Raw genomic sequence first — 21,265 nt, forward strand, 5'->3', positions numbered from 1 at the left:
CTTTTAAATTGACCTTGACATGCAGAGCAGAATGTGGAGCAAACAATCCTTATTTTAAGGCGCGCCTTGCCAAAGGATATGTGATTGGTGGAAAACAATCAATAAATTAAAATATGTTTCTTCTTTTGTCCTGCCGAGCTGTGAAGAAAGTAGTAAGTAACGGGCCTTATCAATTACCAAAATGCGTAAACAAAAAAAGATTATTTTTTTTAATCGTCAGAAAATGATCACCTAATTTCGAATTAAGTGCAGGACAGTCACAGAAAATAATCCTGCATAATAATCCTACATATGCATCGCTGCATATGGAGATCAGCACAATGATTCAAAACAAAACAACAGTGGATTTTTCATGATTTTGGGGTGGCCCACAACCATGTATCCCACTACATTTGCCCCTGCCCAGAACAGATCCCCACATTCAGAACCAAAGCAAGAGTATTTGGTAAAATTACAATTTTAAAAGTAGCATTTACTTGAAGGTTTTAGCTAATCATTAATGTGATATCTTCACAAATCTGACTTTGACAAAGACAGCAGAAAGTGCAGGAAAGCATTTTTGCTTTTGAAACTAAAATATATGAATTGATTAGAAATGTTATTATTTAGTTAATAAATAGTTTATTTATAGTCAAATTTCTTCATAGTAATAGTTGTCAGGTACATCAATGACCATGAGGGATGTGGGTGTCGAAACACCTCACTTTTTCAACACCCGCATTCTTTCAGGGAACGATGCCCCTTTTCCAGTGGTACATGAACGCACCGCGACAACGCCCTTTCTTGCGGTCGGTTGTCTTCTCAGAATTCTATTGGTTGGTTCAAGCGCCAATCAAAAACATTGGGTTCCAGTAATCCCAACCCACGCTGTTTCTATCCATTGGGATTGGGTATGACAGACAGCACGGGCCCACGACTGTAACACATCAAATCCAGAGAAATCACCGCGCCAATCGTTTACTCGCTGGATTACGTGATCCACGACATCATAAAGGATTTGTGGCCACGTAGAAGGTAATTTTCGTGTCACTAGTGAGCTCATAATAACCGTTAAATGATCATTTAATCGGGTATGCGTGTTGTTGGCCTGTTGTTGTTTCCCCCCCAAGCATCATTGGCCTTCCTATACGCGTTTTCGATTTAAAGAGATGGCAAATATTTAAATCGCTATAACAACCCCGATGTGCTTAATATTTCACGATATTACCAATCCAGAAAATGGATGCGACTCAAATGTCATGGAGGACGTCACGACATCTCCGCCTCTGCTGCTGACCACTGGCTAATGCTAACCTTGGTGATGCGATGCAATGCGCACTGCCTTTTCTGTGACCTACTATGGAGGATCAAAAGTAGCATATATACAATTTGTATAATTTGTGCACCTGACATCGTCCTCTAAATGTTGAAAAAAATGTTGTTTTTAAAATTAAAGGTCATCCAAGATCATTTTATTTACTTAAAGCGCTTTACACCTTGAGCAGGTCAAGAACTTCACTCATACAGTTCATAATATACAGTATTCAAAAAAACAATTGTCCCCCATATAGCAGTGACTTGGCGACAGACAACAAATGCTCTGAATATATAATAGATAAGCATGTGGCATGTGTTTTTTTGTCACGTCATATTTCTTCATATATTTAAGGTCCCCAGAGGACTAAAATGGTCTCTTGTAAGAAAAAGAGCTCTCCTGAGCTCTTCTTCTAATACAAGCTATTTGCCCCTTTAATTATAACGTGTGTGTGATTGATTATAGTGTCGTTCCTCTTACTCGTTGTGTGCACTGAATAAGTTTGTAAGGTTTTCTTATACTTGACTCTAGTGTGTCTTGGTAATGGAAAATCAAGAGACGTTAATGACCATTACAGATAGGAGCTCCTGTTACACCACCTCGTGGTTTCTTTCTCTCCACTCGTAGCTCTGTTCATATCGGATGACAAAGTAGGTTTATGACAAGGCGGGTGCTTGTTAAACCACCTTAAAGAAACACGCCGCTTATTGCATAAAAAAAAACAATAATAATGTTTAATATTCGATTAAGCAGTGTGTACAAGAATAATCCTGCGAAAATAATCAATGGCATCTGATGACCTGGAAAAAAATAACATTAAAAGTCACAAATAATAATGATATTACCTTGGGCAGCGCTGTTTTGAGCATTTTTTTAAGCAGTGTTGTGCTTAAACATAGCAAATATTTTTTGTATTTGTTTCATGGTCTAATTTGCTATTATAGGAAAAGAAAAAAACTTTTTTTTTAAAACATACAGCGACAATAGGTGGCAAATGTAGCCCAAGCCTCCAAAAGAGACAATCTAAATCGCTTAATGTGAATAAGCGTAATGCCGTTTTTGTCTGAAAACTGATAGGATTGTCACCACATAATTCATGTACACATCTTTACTCATGCCCAACTTCATCTTCTGAAAATATTAGAACGATCACTTCAATGCTTTGGATATTATGGACGTTGGTAAGCCTTTTCCTCTTCATATGCACTCATAGAAAATAAAAATTTATGTCACTTAATTTATGAACTACAACCAATTGTTGTGTACATCTATATTCATGCCCAATTATTCATCTGAAAATAGTAAAATAATCGCACTGGTATTTTGAATTTTCTAAATATTAAGTGTCTTCCTAGCCAAAGAAATTTCTTAGACAAAAAAATGTGCCTTTGCAGATGTTAAATGCATAAAGAGCTACAGAGAAGAGGAAGGAAGGAAGGACTGATTGAGTCGAACAGCTTCACACACTGGACTGAATGTCCTCTTGCTAGTGATGTCAGAGCACTGGCATTTTCACACACACACGCCCACACACACGCACGCACGCACACACACACACACGTCTGTGAATTTACTTTGTCCAAAAGCATCCGGTCGTCCTCTAGTTCCCATTCAAAGGTCGGGATCAGGATTGTGGCTCATGTTTCAGAATAGCAACACATACCCGAAAAAGTGATTTATTTTTCTCTCATATGTACCCGCAGTTTCATTTATTGTGTTGCACATCTGAAATGGTAAATAGACTGCTTTTTATACCTAAGTAACTGCACCATATGGTGCCCCTTTTTCTTTGGTGCTTTTATTTCCACTGGTTCCAAAAGATGGACCACCGTGGTCACATGAGTCACATGACGGCCCACGAATGGTCAGCATATCCAGATTTTATTTATTCTAGGGCTCGGGAAGATGTTATTGCATGGACACAGCCGCCCTTTTTTTAAGCGAGTGGACTTTTTGTTTATTACTCGGATGTGCCCACCCTGTTTTTCTGCTCTGTTAACTTCTTATTTTGCCAGCAAATTTGAAGTAATGTTATATGTTGCGTTATGGGGTGCCACACTGCCTCACATGATCGCAAAAGGGGGTAAAAAAAAATGATGACTGAAGAATTCACTACTCTTCTGCTTGGCGGGAGAAAGTTTGCATGATGGTAAAGGCCTACAAATCATGTAGATTGTAGAAAACAGACTGTCCAAAGTTTGGGATCATTAATGCAGCATGTTTATGACGATTCGAGATTTGAGCACATAGTTGTTACCTAAACATCAATCGTAGGTAATTTAATATAGTCTATCATCACTACACTGTATTTGTATTTGTAGTGGCTGTAGCCTGATGTTGGCATGAAAGTCATGGAAACGTATTTGTGTTGAATTGTGTTTCGGAACCAACAATTGGAGTTGGCTGTGTATGTTGTGGTTGTTTTTTTCCAAAATAAAAGCCAATGGCTTAGTCTTCTTAACAGGCCTTTCATTCCCGTTATGCATTATTTCTTCTTGTTGTTTAATAATGCACCAGCTTTTGTACTCAATCAATAACATTAAAAATACTCAATTCAAATTTTTTTTTATAGCTGCAACCATAAATTATTCCAAAAGACAGGCCATCTTTTCACACTTACAAGACTGTTAAAAAAAAAGGAAAAAAAATATATATATATAATGAATTCATATTTTAAAAGTCATTTTTCTTATGGTTCCCTGCTTTATATTGAGTAATTTGTATATTAAAAAAAAAAAAAGTAAATAAATTCGACCAAGTGAGTTGAAGTTCTGTGGGGCTTCCGGACTGGAATGAAAAGGCTGGAAACTCTTTTAGGTGGGCACAACAAGGTCTTACTGTTGTCCAGTTTTTCTTAGAAAAAAGACAGGACAAAAAGGCCTTTAAACAAATTTGGGTTCTGAGAAATGTTTGCGGTCCTGCACTTTACACAGCATTTCGCCATATTTTCCCGTAGCTCTGGGGACATACAAAAAAAAAAAAAGACAAAGTCCGAGGTGTTGAGGCGAGGAAAAAGTCTTGTCTAAAACAGGAACACTGCTGGCATACAGATGAAGCTCCCGGCTTGGTTTTTAAGTGCTGACCACGTTCTCGTAATTGCCTCATCTGCGGTCGCATTTATCGCTGCTGGCCTGCAAACAAGTATTGATTTGGACGCGTGTGGCGAGCTTTTAGAGCTATCAGTTTCTTGGGTGTATTTCCCAGAATCTGCCCATTGTCTCGCTTCCAATCACTGGACCTACAGCTCATGTGTGGTGTGGGGGCTGGAAGGCGTATTCAGCTTCAGGATCTTTTTATGTGGGGGGGGGGGGGGCCACCAAGCTTGCAACCAGTTCAAAAAACATCGTGGCGCTGACACGCGTGTGGGAAACAATGAGTCCAGACGGGCTGTATTTATGTGATGCTATGACTTTGAATTTTTATCAAACCATATCAACTGGAAGTATTTTAGATGGAATAAATGACAAGCTCATCATTTTAAGTCAAAGTGTAGGCACGGTGTGTGTTGCAATAATGGATTGAATGATACGACCTGCGTGTTTTCTTTTTGTCATGCGTGTCCAAGCTTGTCCAATTGGGAAACTAAAGCACCTGTGTTGCAGTTGAACAGAACACATCCGAGAATTGGTTACACAAACACACAGGTTCGTCAAGTTCATGGCTTTAAATATGGTATCCTCCCTAATGCTTTAGCACCAATTTGTTTATCCTCCCTTTTCCAGCTGGACTGTGTAGTGCATTTTTTTTTTTTGCAATTATTGACATGATTCTTAAGCCAAACTGAAATGTGGGGTTGACCTTGTTGATAAACTTGAATGTGGGGTTGACCTTGTTGATAAACTTGACTTGCAGTAAATGTCTGTATGGGATTCTTACAAGTGAAAAAATCATGCCCTTTTTTTTTTCCAGTTGAGGAGTATTATTTCGCGTTTAAATTATTATTATTATTTTTAACTTCTTTGGACCATGTGTTAGCTAAAAATGCTAATGGAATTTGGGAAAGAAGACTGCTCTGTGACTTTCCATAAGCTGATGCATGAATAGGTCCCGAAGAATAAAGGTTTTCTTTATTGAATACGCACTCACAACATAATAATATTCAGTTTTGAGTCCCACTGTAAGCATAAAAGTAAACATATTAGGTGCTTTGAACATTATGCTGCTCTCTGGAAGCAAGGTATTGTTTTTTGCTTTGTGTTGAGAGCTAAAATTTTAGTCACAAGTGAGCTTCAGTGCCCCTGCTCGAGTGAAGTGGGGGGGAAAAAAGAGCTATCATTTTCAATGGATTTTCAATGGGTGACAGTCAGATACAAATAAAAAAAAAAATGAGAAGATTCACAAGTAGAGATTCCGAATCCAGCTTGTGACTTCGCTTCACTAGGCCGCGCCCCTTAAAAACACACACATTCTACACACGAACACTATGGCATGTTGAATAAGTACATTTGATAAAACAATTTGCTTTCTTTATGTTCTTTTTCATTATGTTTTGATATTTTTTTTTTACTGCACAATTTTTACTGTGATGTTTTTATAATCTTCATACAAGAACTCTACAAAATAGGGAAAAAAACTAATACTAAAACAAATAAAAAGGATGAATGAAAGATGAATAGAAACTAACACAGCTGCTCTGAATACAAATTAAAACTAACTAAATTTTAGAATAACAAAACGGAATAAAAACTAACTTTGATGAATTTTTACTGTGATGTTTTTATAATCTTCATGCAAGAACTCTACAAAATAGGAAGAAAAAAACTAATACTAAAACAAATAAAAACGATGAATGAAAGATGAATAGAAACTAACACAGCTGCTCTGAATACAAATTAAAACTAACTAAATTTTAAAATAACAAAACGGAATAAAAACTAACTGATGAATTTTTACTGTGATGTTTTTACAATCTTCATACAAGAACTCTACAAAATAGGGGAAAAAAATAATACTAAAACAAATAAAAACGATGAATGAAAGATGAATAGAAACTAACACAGCTGCTCTGAATACAAATTAAAACGAACTAAATTTTAAAATAACAAAACGGAATAAAAACTAACTGATGAATTTTTACTGTGATGTTTTTATAATCTTCATACAATAACTCTACAAAATAGGAAGAAAAAAACTAATACTAAAACAAATAAAAAGGATGAATGAAAGATGAATAGAAACTAACACAGCTGCTCTGAATACAAATTAAAACTAACTAAATTTTAGAATAACAAAACGGAATAAAAACTAACTTTGATTAATTTTTACTGTGATGTTTTTATAATCTTCATGCAAGAACTCTATAAAATAGAAAGAAAAAAACTAATACTAAAACAAATAAAAACGATGAATGAAAGATGAATAGAAACTAACACAGCTGCTCTGAATACAAATTAAAACTAACTAAATTTTAGAATAACAAAACGGAATAAAAACTAACTATGATGAATTTTTACTGTGATGTTTTTATAATCTTCATACAAGAACTCTACAAAATAGGAAGAAAAAAACTAATACTAAAACAAATAAAAACGATGAATGAAGATGAATAGAAACTAACACAGCTGCTCTGAATACAAATTAAAACTAACTAAATTTTAAAATAACAAAACGGAATAAAAACTAACTGATGAATTTTTACTGTGATGTTTTTACAATCTTCATACAAGAACTCTACAAAATAGGGAAAAAAACTAATACTAAAACAAATAAAAAGGATGAATGAAAGATGAATAGAAACTAACACAGCTGCTCTGAATACAAATTAAAACTAACTAAATTTTAAAATAACAAAACGGAATAAAAACTAACTTTGATGAATTTTTACTGTGATGTTTTTATAATCTTCATGCAAGAACTCTACAAAATAGGAAGAAAAAAACTAATACTAAAACAAATAAAAACGATGAATGAAAGATGAATAGAAACTAACACAGCTACTCTGAATACAAATTAAAACTAACTAAATTTTAGAATAACAAAACGGAATAAAAGCTAACTATGATGAAAAATCTATTATAACCCTGCTTGGCATAGGATATATATACCCATACAATTTTGCTGCAGATGAGTCAAAGGTGCACATCCGGGAACATATTTTCACTCTTTGGAGTTGTGGCAAAGTAGGACAGCACCATATCTAGTAGAGGGAGCTGCGATGAAAAGCATTGTACTGTGAAATACCGCCACCTTCTGGACTGGAGAGCAACATTATCACTTGGCATGCCTATCTTTTTTTTATTAGTTAAAGGACATAGACATGAGGTCCGCGCTATATAATTTTGGATCGAGACCTTGTTGCGCAAGTGCGCAAATATTGTGACAAATGTATTTTTGTCCTGTGGCTTGGTTTATCCTTCAGGTTGGTACATGCGCTGTTGAGGGCTGGCTCTTCCAGTTAGGACAAGATAGAGTTGACGTGCGGGAAAAGCAGGCGCTCGTTTCTCAAAAGTCCAACAAAAGATCTTGTGCATATAAATGACTTCACTCAACTAAATGTCTGTATCTGTGTATTTTTAAGCTCTCGCAGGGTGCTCTGCCAACAGCATGGTGCTGCCATAGTGGAACGGCCCCACAAACAGTCACTCGCCATGCCTCAATTACAAGCCAGCTGCTGGCCTGTCTGGCTCATCTGTTGCCTCCTTTCAGTGGTACAAACTCATGCACAAAATGGTAGGAATCTTCCATCACATCGGGCTGAACTTGCGCAATAACGAGCAAAAGATTCAGGCTTTTTTTGTTTGTTGTCTTATTTCTCTTCTCAGACCTGACCGTACCCCAGCAGGTAAAACTGGCTCCCAATATGAACACGCAGCAAATGTCCATTTCCTGGCTGGGAGGCGGCGCCACGACGTTTGATGCGATCATCCTCAGGACGGAACTCAATGAAACAGTCTTCTATGTGAGGAATATTCTCTTTTTCTCAATTCTTATTTTGAATGATGTTGCCAGAGTCTGATTCTAGAATAGATACCCGACGATTGGCAGTCCCAAGATGTACCCTGCCTCTCAAAATGTATTTTTTTTTTTAACGACCATTTTAACTCTATGACTGCCAACCGTTTTCAGAAAAGGGATGCTGTGGGTGCCAGCTGATTTAAGCATTTTGACTGATCTTTCAAGGTCCACAGAAAATTTTGTGTTTGGACTATGGAAACACACATTCTACCAAATGAAAGATTGAACTCTCATCTTTCATCAGAAAAAAAAGTTTGTTTCTACCTTATTCGGTTTTTCAGTAATCAACAATAGAAAATGGTTAGTTTCACCCAAATGCTTTGTTTTGGACCAAAATACGGAGAAATCAAGCTTTTTGTGAAACGGTATTATTTCATGCACTCTAGTGAATTTGACACTTGTCCAAAGAGAGTCATCGCTGCCATCTAGTGCCCAAAAATAGTCATTATACTAACTCGATATGCTTGATACTTTCAGCACAGCTGGCCAAGGCTTTCCTCCACCCGTTTCCAAAAAAAAAACATAGTTAACGTCTTTTAACGTCTTTGGCAGCCCTCATTTGGATTTTACTAAACGTTATTAAACGTTTTTGGCAGTCAAAGAGTTAAGTTGTGAGCACACTGCAGTTAATTTGTTACTATGATGTTTTAGGACTCGCTGAATGCGACTCTAAACCAGACGACCGGTCGGTACGAGTGGAATTGGACCTCAGCAGAACCTCTCGAATGTACCTCCTTGTCTGTCCAAATCCGCTCCAGAGAGGGGACGGTGACGAGTGAATGGAGCGACGCGCAAATCCTCCAAGGTCAAACCTCTTTGCTTGAATACACCAAACATGTCTATTTATACCTTTCCGCCCTTTGAACGATTCTCTTCCTCTTCTCATTTTTCCTTCCTCAGGAAACGATCTGCCCACCAACGAGAAGTTCCAGATGTACCCCCAGGATAGAATCGTGCGTGCGGGGGACAGCACCACCTTCTGCTGCATTGTGGCGGAAGGGCGGATCTTCGGTTCGATGCATTACGGCAACGCAGCCGTGAACGCCACGCGGCTGAGTCGGCGGAGTTACGGCGTCACGGTGACTCATCAGGCTCCGTCAAACAGGACCGGGACCAACGTCATCTGCAAGAACAAGGAAAAGAACAAACTGTCGGGAGCCGTGGTCTTTGTTGGATGTAAGTTTACCAAAGTGTAATTGGACAGCCACTGCAGTAGGTGGCAGTGTTGCTCTCATTGTCAATGTGTGCAAAGATATTAGCTCCTATGTAGAGGTATACTTACAACAATTTTATAGACAAATGACACTATTTATTGACGCAGCAGAGAGTTGTGGTTTGCGAAATATTTTCTTCTCTTGGGGAGGGTGTAGCAAAAAAATCATTGCTTTAGGGTCATCAACTGTATTTTGTTGTTTTCCAGAAAAAACATTCATCTCATTGCTTTAATTTTACGAGTAAGAGTTGCAAATTAGTTTGTGATTTCAGTGCATGCTACTTTCATGCTTAAGTTATTTCATACAGCAATGTGAGAATTGCCCGCCATCTTTGTCTCTTTTACCGCCAAAAACGTTTAATGACGTATACTAAAATCCAAATGAATCCCGCCAAAAGCTTTAATTGACGTTTACTCCGTTTTTTTTCTTTTCTCAATAGGCAGTAGAAGTGCCTACTTAATGGACTTGTGAAATCACAAACGTCCACTAACTATGGCCACCAGATGGCAGCATTGTATCTTTTCAAAGGGCTCCCAATAGTATGGAATTACATTGAAACATGACCAATGTGATGAAATAGAATGTTTTCAAGGATGACGTAAATGATCAAAGCCTTTGTCACATTAAATCTATTCACAGAGTGTCACTAAACAAAAAATATTGTGAAGAAAATGTATCTTTTCACAAAAAGCTTGTTTTCTCCTTATCTTTTCAATTTTCACTAAATGTCACTCGAAATTACCAAAGAACAGAATAAGGTAGAACTAGAAATATACTTTTGTTTTCTAATGAAAGAATGGAACGCAATCTTTCATTTGGTACCCACCATGTTTATGTAGTCAAAGTACACAATATTCTTTTTGCCTTGAAAGATGAGTTAAAATGCTCGAAATTGGCTGGCACTGTCGGGGTTGTTTTCTGGATAACGTGTGGCAGTAAAAAGAGTTTTAAAAATAAAAAAAACAAGCATGGAATGAGCACTTCAAATGCCTCTAAAATCTTCCATAAGAAATAATTTCACATTTGTGCTAGTTAAGTTGAATTTTTGGAGCAAGTGTTGGTCATTTTGTCCCGTTGCCTGTATAAGCTATTGGTGGATATTTTTAACTTCAACTTGTTAGCCAATCAGAAAAAATGGGTTCCTTAAGTAGAAGACAAAAGGATCAAAACGAATGCTGAGAAATAATGAAATTAAAGAAAAAATAATTAAATAAATGATCTAATTTGAAGGTGTTGTTTTTTGGCCAGATTTTTTTGCAATATTGCACAAAAAAATACCCAAAAAGGCCTTTTATTTTCCCCAACACAAAAAAAAATAAATTTTTCCATAACCAATCGTCTGATTATCCATTGGTGCGTCGTGCTTAGGGTAAAGTGGCCATTCCACCCAGACTCAACATTTTTCCCCGTTTCTCCTTCTTACTTTACTATTATTTCCCCAGATCCTCCTCTACTCAGTGATTTTCATTGCGAAACTCGGGATTTGACTTCGGCCGTGTGCCAGTGGAAAGAAGTGCGAGACACACGTCTGTACGGCAAGCGAAGAAGAACAATCTACTCGATGAACGACAGGTACTTTGCATGTGTGTGATATCGCAAACATCAATTTTTAAGCAACGTTCGTCCAGCGACAAAGAGAACAGTGTATTATTTTGTCTCAACCAAATGGCAGTTCACTGTCTAATATGATTCATTTTTACTTTCGTAGGAAATGTGACGAGGCCACCTTGGTCGAAAATTTGAGGACGTGCAGTGCAGCGCTGTGGGAGGGTAACTGGACGCTGCAAGCTGTGAATCCTCTCGGCCGGGACAGCGTGTTGGATTCAGCTGAGATCCGACACAGAGGTGAGTGGCTCGGCCTCACCTCATTGCGAAACACAGCAATGAGTTTTTAACTCATTCACTGCCATTGACGGCTGTTGACGTCAAAAATTCATTTGAACTATTTCTATTAGCTTAACATTTTTTTCCCCACTTTTGTTAATAAGAGTATGAAAACCTAGAATTTTTTTTTATTGTACACTTAGAACAGATATAAAATTTATGAATGAACGTGAGTTTCCTATTGAAGTCATGCGATTAATTACAATTAAAAAATTTAATCGCCTGACGTGATTTAAAAAAAGAAAAGATTATTAAAAATTAGGAGCGTCGGGCAATTACATTTTTTTATCGTAATTAATTGCATGACTTAATCAAAAAATTGATATCTGTTCTAAATGTACAATAAAAAATTATAGGTTTTCATACTCTTGTTAACAAAAGTGGAAAAAAATGTTAAACCAATTGAAATAGTTCAAATGAATATTTGACGTCTATAACCGTCAATGGCAGTGAATGACTTAACTGTTAAAATTCTAAAGATGAAATGCAAATCTATCTAAATTACATTTCTCATCCCAGTGTACCCGGTGGCACCTGCGAACCTGAGCGCTGTCGTCAATGCTTGGAATGCCACCTTGCTGTGGAATTGGGATTATAACAGATATATTTCCCTGCCGCTTGTCTGCCAGGTGGAGCTCAGTTCACATGGCAACAAAGCAAAGGTCAGTTGCTTCCTTTGCCCAGCAACATTGTTTCTTTTCATGTTCAATAATGTGGTCTTACAAGTGTTAAAAATGTTGTCCAGCGCACCTTCACAGGGGTCGGACTGACGACGATGCGGCTTTTGGAGCTTTATCCCAATGAGGAGTACAACATTAAAGTCCGTTGTGGTGCCCAGCAGAATTTCTGGAAGTGGGGAAACTGGAGTCAATCTCTTACTATCAAAACAAATATGGATGGTAAGGATGGATGTATGGTTTTGAATACCTTTATTTACTGTAGATCCATGTTTGTAAATGAAATAAATAGCCATTTAACTGCATTTACATTTTTTTGTATTTGACAATTAAAAGGTGTGAACTTGCTAACTAGGGGTGTGCTCAAAAATCGATTCTCATAAGAATCGCGATTCTCATTTAGTATGATTCAGAATCGATTTTAAATGTCCCCAAATCGATTTTATTTCAATTATTTTGTACTGTCTTCCCTTTTGTTTGTGTGTGCCTTTATTGGGAGCGCTGTTCATGTTGTACCCGATTTGGCCACTTAGAGGCAGTGTGGTTCCACGCGGTCTGTCTGATACACTGTTAAGTTGTAGCCACATTAGAGAGTAGAAGGAAAAAGTCACGATCAAGTTATTCCAATAAAAAAAATTTTTTTGCAGCGTGGAGCCATTCTTTTGAGTGATAAAAGTGCCGCGAGTAGCGCATTAATTAGCTTTAGCGAGTCAGACTGGAGTAGATCATTACGATTACTTGAACATCTTTAAATTGAAGCAAAAATCATTGTCAATCAAATCATTTTGAATCAAAAATCGTTCTCAATCGAAAAATCGATTCTGAATCGAATCGCACTCCCAAAAATTGGAATTAAATCGAATCGTGAGACATTTAATGACCCCTATTGCTAACCATCATTTCAATTTCCATTACAGTTCCAGACCAGCTTGATGTGTGGATACATATCAACAATGACAACTCCGGTCAGATCATTTGGAAGGTGATTTAAAAAAAATATATATAATTTATGTATCATTTAAGTGAGTTCATATGCATATTCATATATTCAAAATTAACCATGTTTGCTCCTTAAGTTTTTAGTTTTCCAATGAATGCTACCATGATAATTTGCACTTTCAAAAAAAAACAAAAAACATATGAATTGGACATTTTATTTATGTAACGAATGCTGTAATTGAAGAAAAAGATAAATAATTCAGCAAAGTATTAATTTGTGGGTTTGTCATACACATGTAGCCAACTGATTTTTTTTAACTTGTACAAGGTTTTATGATTTAAAAAAAAAAAAAGGGTTCAAATAATATATTGTGATATCATTGTTTTTACTTTTATTTACCTGCATTGACTGTCTAAAGCCACTGTAACAGCTACAGTAGGTATTAATTAGTCTGCACTAGGTAACCAAGTTTCAAAACCTTGCCCCTCTTTAGCCTCTAACAGCCCGAGAAAGCCACGGTCCCATCACGTCTTACGAAGTGACGCTCTGGAGCCCCGAAGAGAATCTGCAGCACACCGAAACGCTTCCTCCAGACACGTTCACGCTGCCAATCAACCTCACGCGAATCTCCGCCTTCACCAACGACAACCAAGTCATGGCCGCCGTCGTTGCCAAGAACGCTGCTGGGGATTCGCTGCCCGCAAGTGTTACCATCCCTCTACGTGTCGCAGGTAAGGTCACAGCTAGGGGGGTTATGTGTACTGTACAGATTTACTAAGCTAATGCGATCAATTAAAAGAGATTGTGTCTCGCTGTCTAAAAGGTATTGATATTTTAAGTATCACACAAAAAAATGACATCATTCGGAGTAAGAACGTCTGAGAAAATCTAATTAAAAATACTTAAAAAATTTATATTTTTTTAAATGTATTATTATTATTTTTTCTACTAGAGAGGTGCCAGAGGGTGGTCTATATGGACACAGGTTTCCCCCTGGCCTGGCAGGATGACACCAACTCCAGCTGCGGTTATGTCATAGAGTGGCACGATGCCCACTGCCAGCAGGACTGCCAGGTGGAGTGGGTCAAGGTGGCAACGGGGAACACAAATACTTCCATTGAGTCAGGTACTTCAAGCGACATGAGCTTTGAGAGAGGGGAAGTCAAAAATAAATAACTGAGACCCCTCTAAAAATTGGGATGTTTACAATATATCATTCACATTCAAACAAGCCAGCACACATTTATCAACATTAAAAGTGCCTGTGATTTACCACTATTACCGGTAGATTTCAGTTGTTCTAGTAGGCTTTTCCTGACAACGTTAACCTTTCAATCAAGAAGTATGGGGGGGTGCACTTGTAAAACATAGACCGAACCAACCGTTCTTTTACAAAAAAAACGTGCTGTTCGAGTCATTAATGGAAGCGGATATAGGGATTATACAAACCCAATATTCATAATTAAAATCCTTAAAATTTAATAAATTGATGGAAATAACCGCCTCAAAATTACGTATAAAGCCCATCATCAAATTTGACCAAATAACTTGCAAAATAGATTTTTAAAAATTGAAAGTGAGTATAAATTAAGAAATATATATAAAGTATAGAACAAAACAAAAAGAAAGATGTATTTCAATCCAGGAGGTCAGTTTATGGAATTATTTATAAAAAAAAATTAAACACATGATATTGATATGTAGCAGTTAACTAGGTTATTGCATTTATTTGGTAATTTTGTAAAACGGTTATTTTGTGTAAGTGTAACTTGACCATAGCTGTCATTCATTTTGTGTTAATTAGAGGCAAATGTTCTATCTTTTGCTTCTTTCTGCCCCCTTTCATCTCTCTTTTTTTTTCTTTTTCTTTAAAGAATGAAATAAATAAATGAAAGAATGCCATGCTTGGACCTGGGGCCTTAGACAAGTTGGAAGAAATTATGAACAGTTAAAATCAGTCAATTTTAGGGCTGGGAATATTTGAATGTCTCACAATTCGATTCAATTCCGATTTTTGGGTCTGCGATTCGATTTAGAATCGATTTTCGGTTGAGAATGATTTTTGATTCAAAATGATTTGATTGACAATGATTTTTGCTTCAATTTATAGATGTGCAAAGAATCGGAATGATCTACTCCAGTCTGACTCGCTAATGCTAATTAGCGCGCTACTCGCGGCACTTTTATCACTTGAAAGAACGGCTCCACGCTGCAAAAAAACAACTTTTATTGGAATTACTTGATTGTGACTTTTTCTTTCTACTCTCTAATGTGGCTACAACTTAACAGTGTATCAGACCGCGTGGAACCACACAGCCCCTAAGTGGCCAAATCGAGTACAACATGAACAGCACTCCCAATAAAGGCACACACAATCAAAGGCAAGACAGTATAAAATAATTGAAATAAAATCGATTTGGGGACATTTAAAATCAATTGTGAATCGTACTAAATGAGAATCGATTTTTTTGGGCACACCCCCAGTCAGTTTTATCACAAACCCCCCAGGGTTCTCATAGAAAGCAAAGTACAATGTCAGGAAAATCCAACTGAACAGCTGAAATTTATTTGGGGTTATTTACAGACACAACCTGAGTTGGAATGTGATGTGACCTTTGCATTTGATTAAACACTTCTGAAGCTGGCTTTCATCGTTACATTTGGGGATTTTTACTTTTAAACCAATGACTAATCTCTTATCCCTTCGTCAGTCAACTTCCAGCCAGGTGTGAAGTACAACATCTCCCTGTTCAGCTGCTCCTCAGAGCTGCTGCAGTGCTGGCAGGGCTACATGCAAGAACTGGGTAAGTAGCACCAACTTTTTTTTTTTTTTTTGCCACCGAAGCAGCATTCCTTTTCAAAATGTCATTGACTTTCAAACGACCTTCATACCTTCCTCACTCAAGCTCCCTCCAGAGCCGTCCCGCACCTGCTCATCAGTCAGCAGGACTCGGACGTTCTCTTGACGTGGGAAGCCATGCCGGAGGCCAGCAGGAGAGGATACATCTTGGGCTACAACGTTTACCTCAGAAGTGACTCCCAGCTTATGCTACTCGGTATATACCGGCCTTTTTCTAACAGTCTAGCAGTGTTTGAGTGCATCAACATTTACCGCTACATCCTCTTGTGCTCTTCCTCATCTTGTCCGTCCTCGCAGCCAATCTATCGGGAGAAGGAAGCAGGAAGTACACGGTTAAGGGTCTCTCCAAGGGCTCCTATAAATTCACAGTTAAAGCGTACACTTCAGCAGGCGAGGACACGGGCGCCACCACCTCCATCACAGTGGAGCAGTTAGGTATGTGCACCCTCTAAATACTTGCGATTACTCCCTGTGAATATACTTATGCAGTAGGGGCGTGGCAAAAAAAAAAATGCTTCTCATTTAGTACGATTCAGAATCGATTTGAAATGTCCCTAAATCGATTTTATTTCAATTATTTTATACTGTCTTGACCTTGTTTGTGTGTGCCTTTATTGGGAGCACTGTTCATGTTGTACACGATTTGGCCACTTAGGGGCAGTGTGGTTTCACGTGTTCTGATACACTGTTAAGTTGTAGCCACATAGAAGCAAAAAGTCATGATCAAGTTATTCCAATAAAAGTTTTTTTTTTGCAGTGTAGGAAGACCATATGTCAATCAGTAATGTTAAGATGCTTCTCTGTACACATCCCTGAAGTGTTTTGTATGAATAGTCGTTCTTTCGAGTAATACAAGTGCCACGAGCAGCGCGCTAATTAGCATTAGCGAGTCAGACAGGAGTAGATCGAGACAATTCTTTGCACATCTATAAATTGAAGCAGAAAACATTGCCAATCGAGTCATTTTGAATCGAATATCGATTCTGAATCGAATCGCAGACCCAAAAATCGGAATCGAATTGTGAGACAGTCAAAGATTCCCAGCCCTATTATGCAGTCATTTCTCCTATGTTCTCTTCCTTCAAGCTGATTGGCTCATCCTGGAAATGCTGACATCTCTCGGATCGCTCGCATTATTGCTATCCATCGTCACCTTCCTTTGCTATAAGAAACGGAAATGGTGAGTCAGTGCACCTTTTATTTGAGCATGTGACATGATTAATGCTAAAGGGATGTTTTTATTTTGACACAATAACATTTTCCGTTTTGTTCTCATCAGGGTAAAGACGGCCTTCTATCCAGACATACCGCAGCCCAAATTGAACGACGACTGGACCAGGACACAGGTACGTGTCAGTAAATGTATGGCCACCATTTTGTCAATGTTTTTACATATTTTACATGAATCTCATAACACACCACCAACGGAATAAGTCTTATTCTGTTATATGAATGGCAACAAGTGGATACATGGATTATTTGTACCTTTTATATCTTTGTGTTTAATTGTTCTGTTATCATGATTTACAGACCAGTTAGGCAAAACTTTATGATCTTTCATGGCACACTGGTTTGCTGTGTTTGTGAATGACTGATCTAAACAAGAGTTCTTAAAGCGGAAGTCACCCCCCCCCCCCCCTCCCAAAAAAATTCTTGACGATAATAATGTTCAATACACTTAGTCTAAAAATCCATTCTGAATAAGGTTGCGTTCAAGGAATATCAATTAAGCAGCAAAATCCACTTTAAAAAAAAAATCCATTTCAGGGGGCGGCCATTTTGCCACTCGCTGTTGAGTAAAAATGACATCACAGTTGCTCAAGGCGAAGGTAGGCCTAACGCCCAATCACGGCTCAGCTTACGAACGTCACATGACCAAATTCAGAAAACAGGTGAGCTGGGATTAGTCGTTTTATCTGAGCCCTGAGCAACTGTGATGTCATTTTCAGTTGACAACAAGTGGCAAAATGGCCGCCCCCTGAGAGGACAGGTGGATTTTGCTGCTAAATTCTAAATCCACAAATGATGATGACTGATTTATACTAACTGTAAATAAACTACGATAATAAACGTGGCACTAATCACTGACAATTTGTAATGCAGGTCTATATGTATTTTTATTTTTATTTTTAACCCTGGAGAACCCACGGGGTCAAATTTGGCCCCTATAAATTCTGCTACTCAAATAACAGACATTTTTTTATTTTTTATTTTTTTACAACTTTAACTTCAAAAGTCCAGCGTGCCACTTCTGACCCCTGCATGGGGCCATCTAGTGGATGAACATTGCACTTACATGAGCCGCTGGATATTAATCCAAACAAAACCATCTTCTCAGCAAACCATCAGATGATAAAATTGTGTTTTTTTTGTTAATCTATTTCATATCATGTTGCACAATGTCTAGGAGTATGTTTTATATATATTTTTTGATAAATTAGCAACTCTGAGCTAGTTAAAAAAAAGGGTTAAAATTGAAAAAACATATATTTTGGTGTTCAGTGAACTTATAGCAGTCATTTAATGTATAATTCATAATTTTCCAAAGAAGAAAAGGGTTCTTGGGTTCTCCAGGGTTAAACTATACCGTAACTCGCTTCCATCTTTGATCATTGATTGACTGAACCCGACAGGGTCCGCTGGATGTGAGGCCATCGCCCCACAACCTGGTCCATGTCGTCGAGAAGCCCGAATCGGACTCCCTGAAAGAAGTGCTGGTGGTCATTCCCGAAGAGGATGAGGAGGAAGAGGATCAGATGATCGGAGACGGGCCGCTCGACACGGACGAGCCAACGTCGTTACGCTACTACGACCAAATGATCGACGAGCGCCCCATAAGGCCGCGTTACCCGGACTCTTCGGACTCCTCTTCGTCTTCAATGGACTCCGGGCAAACCGACGTGACTTACACGGGAATCCAAACTTCAGGGTCGTGTCTGGTCTTCCACACAGATCAACAGGGGTCATCTGAGGTCGAAATGGCAGCCGGCGGAGGTGGTTACCGCCCCCAGAGGCAACCCGCAGCGTCATGTGACAACTCGTCCCAAGATCCCCAAGCCGCGTGCTCCGGAGGCTACAAACCTCAAAGCTCTTGGAATTTGGACTCGCCCGGGGAGGCCGAGGAGCAGGACTGCCTGGCGCCTGGTTTGGGCTCACCCACATCAGTGGCTTCCACGCAGTTCCTCCTCCACGACGGCGAGTCGGAGGAGGACGGCGAAAAGAAACGTCCGCTTTCTACAGGCTGGTTCACCAACTTGCTGTCCTCTGCAAAACCATGATATCCTCCTCATGAGAAGCTGCCCGGCTAGTAGGATGGCCTAGTCCTCTTACATTCATTAGTATTGCCAGTCACGTGGATCAAAGTGCAGAAAGCTTCATTCGTCAAGCAAAAATGTAATATGTCCATTTGATGTAGCAGTTTGATGGCAGGTAAATAATCATGTTTTCCTCATATAGTGGTCCAGGGGCATTGATTTACTCGTTATCATGCTATATAGTGTGCATCCATTAAAGCAGAGGCCACTATTTGAGGAAAAATGGCGCACCTATTGGCCTTTCTTCATGACTTTGGGCATTCAGCACTGACGTGTTCCAATATTGCAGCTTTTATTTTATTTTATTTTTTATTTTTTTATTTTACTCGTGATGTGAATTTAAAAATCCTAGAAAGTAATTTTCAAACCAAACATTTCCATATAAGCATTTGTTGAAACACTACAAAATTATTATTATTATTTTTTTACGTTAGATATGAATGGAACATGTCTGTTAATTGTCTTTTGAGTAGCCCTCTCACGAGACGATGTCCTATGCACTTTTAATGAGTCATTATTTTACACACAATCAGAAGGTGATTTATTTTACGCTCTGGAATTGTCTGGATGATGACACTGGTGATATAAGCTAGAACGTATTCAATTTCATGTACTGAACGAATGCTATCGTGTTACTTTTGTTTACATTTGTCATGTTTAATCTGTAGGTTTTTTGTAAATATTTTACAGGCCAGTTTTATTTTGATTTTTTTATATATATATCTATAATTCATGTCACATGTACTTGCTAGTTAGCGGCTTTCCGTGCAAATATTGAGACTGAACTTTGAGAATCAATCATAGTGTTCCATTTTAATGAATCATTTTAATGCTTCCAGTCACTTGTCACCTTTCACGGACTGCCTTTGCTACTCAAATCAACTCGTATGCATTATGCAAAAATGACAGTAGCTCAGAACAGATGAATAATGTATGGGACACCAATTGCAGCATATTGTTGTTTTTAAAAATAATTAGCTTTTATTTTACTTAGGAGAGATTTGCCGTGTCCATATTCCTCTCATGTTATGCCTTTCCACAAATTGTGACATGCTTCAATTATCCGTTGATATTCATTTGCATATACTGTATGATAGGAAATTGATGCTAATTTCACTCAAGTTTCTCAGTGCCTACAGCTTACAAGCTTTAAGTAAAACTACTGTGACAGGAATAACGTGGGTGGAACTGGATGACTTTGCTGGTCAACTTCTCAGGCGGTCCCTTTCTGACTACTGAGGAAAAAAATGTCTTCATTTAGCAATGCTGTTCTTGTTTTACAAGAAATATCGATTGACTGGATTCAATCCAAAAGCTACAGTGGATGGTCAGATGACTATCCAAGCCGATATGAGGTTATATGAAACAGAGGATATAGTTTTGAGAATTTAAACATGGCTGCACATTGTTTTCCCCTTTTAAAGCCTGCATTTCCAATGAGGCAGGGTATGCTACTAGATTTTATTTGTGGCAACAGATAATGTTTTATACTAAACCATGTGTGGTGTACATGTATCCCTTTGCGCTCTTAGATAGGAAATATCATTGTTTATGATTTACCCAACAGATCTGAATGTTTGTAGTTAGTAATATTGTGATTGTCTTCCAATGATCGCTTAGTCTGCTTTCACAGCATCGGTGTCAAATTGCTGCCAGACGCTGATGTGGTCTCGAGTAAAGCAGGAAACCGCTTGTGTAAATAACATCAGGGTACGCTTGCTGCTGCACCTTTCCTGATTTGTAAATGCACGGTGTATAAGCAAACACAACAAAATCACGATACCTTATACGGTTTGAGCTCCCATGGCTTTAAAAACTAACATTGACTAATGCTGCGCATGATTTTATGACTAAATGTGCACCTATAAATGCTCGCATTATTGAAATGCTTTAAATTTGATGATCTGTCAGAGAATATTATTCTCATGTTTGTAATTCCTGATGATTAGGAGGGAGAATAAAAGGATAGATTATGAAAATGTTGACCCCGCAAACTATGCTTAATGTTAACATCAAGCTGAAATGTTACTCATGTAAAAACAATAATAAAAAAAATTATAATAATTTGTCTGGCTACATGCATGTTATTCCCTCATGTATTTATTGGTTGTTGAGAAAACATTTTGTA

General features: G+C 38.0%; 1 protein-coding gene across 1 annotated transcript; it reads left to right on the forward strand.

The window, feature by feature from the left end:
* Positions 1–880: 880 nt before the first annotated feature.
* On the forward strand, positions 881–21,213 carry LOC144049174 (leukemia inhibitory factor receptor-like). Its single transcript, XM_077561866.1, has 18 exons — positions 881–1,014; positions 7,812–7,963; positions 8,056–8,192; positions 8,900–9,053; positions 9,149–9,424; positions 10,905–11,034; positions 11,171–11,307; positions 11,866–12,008; positions 12,092–12,245; positions 12,941–13,005; positions 13,457–13,694; positions 13,916–14,089; positions 15,675–15,767; positions 15,870–16,019; positions 16,121–16,258; positions 16,910–17,003; positions 17,103–17,169; positions 18,457–21,213. Exons 2-18 carry the CDS (start codon positions 7,882–7,884, stop codon positions 19,099–19,101), a joined length of 2,877 nt encoding a protein of 958 aa, XP_077417992.1. The 5' UTR covers positions 881–1,014; positions 7,812–7,881; the 3' UTR covers positions 19,102–21,213.
* Positions 21,214–21,265: the final 52 nt, after the last annotated feature.

This window comes from Vanacampus margaritifer, chromosome 3 (assembly GCF_051991255.1).
Source record: "Vanacampus margaritifer isolate UIUO_Vmar chromosome 3, RoL_Vmar_1.0, whole genome shotgun sequence".
NCBI lineage: Eukaryota > Metazoa > Chordata > Actinopteri > Syngnathiformes > Syngnathidae > Vanacampus > Vanacampus margaritifer.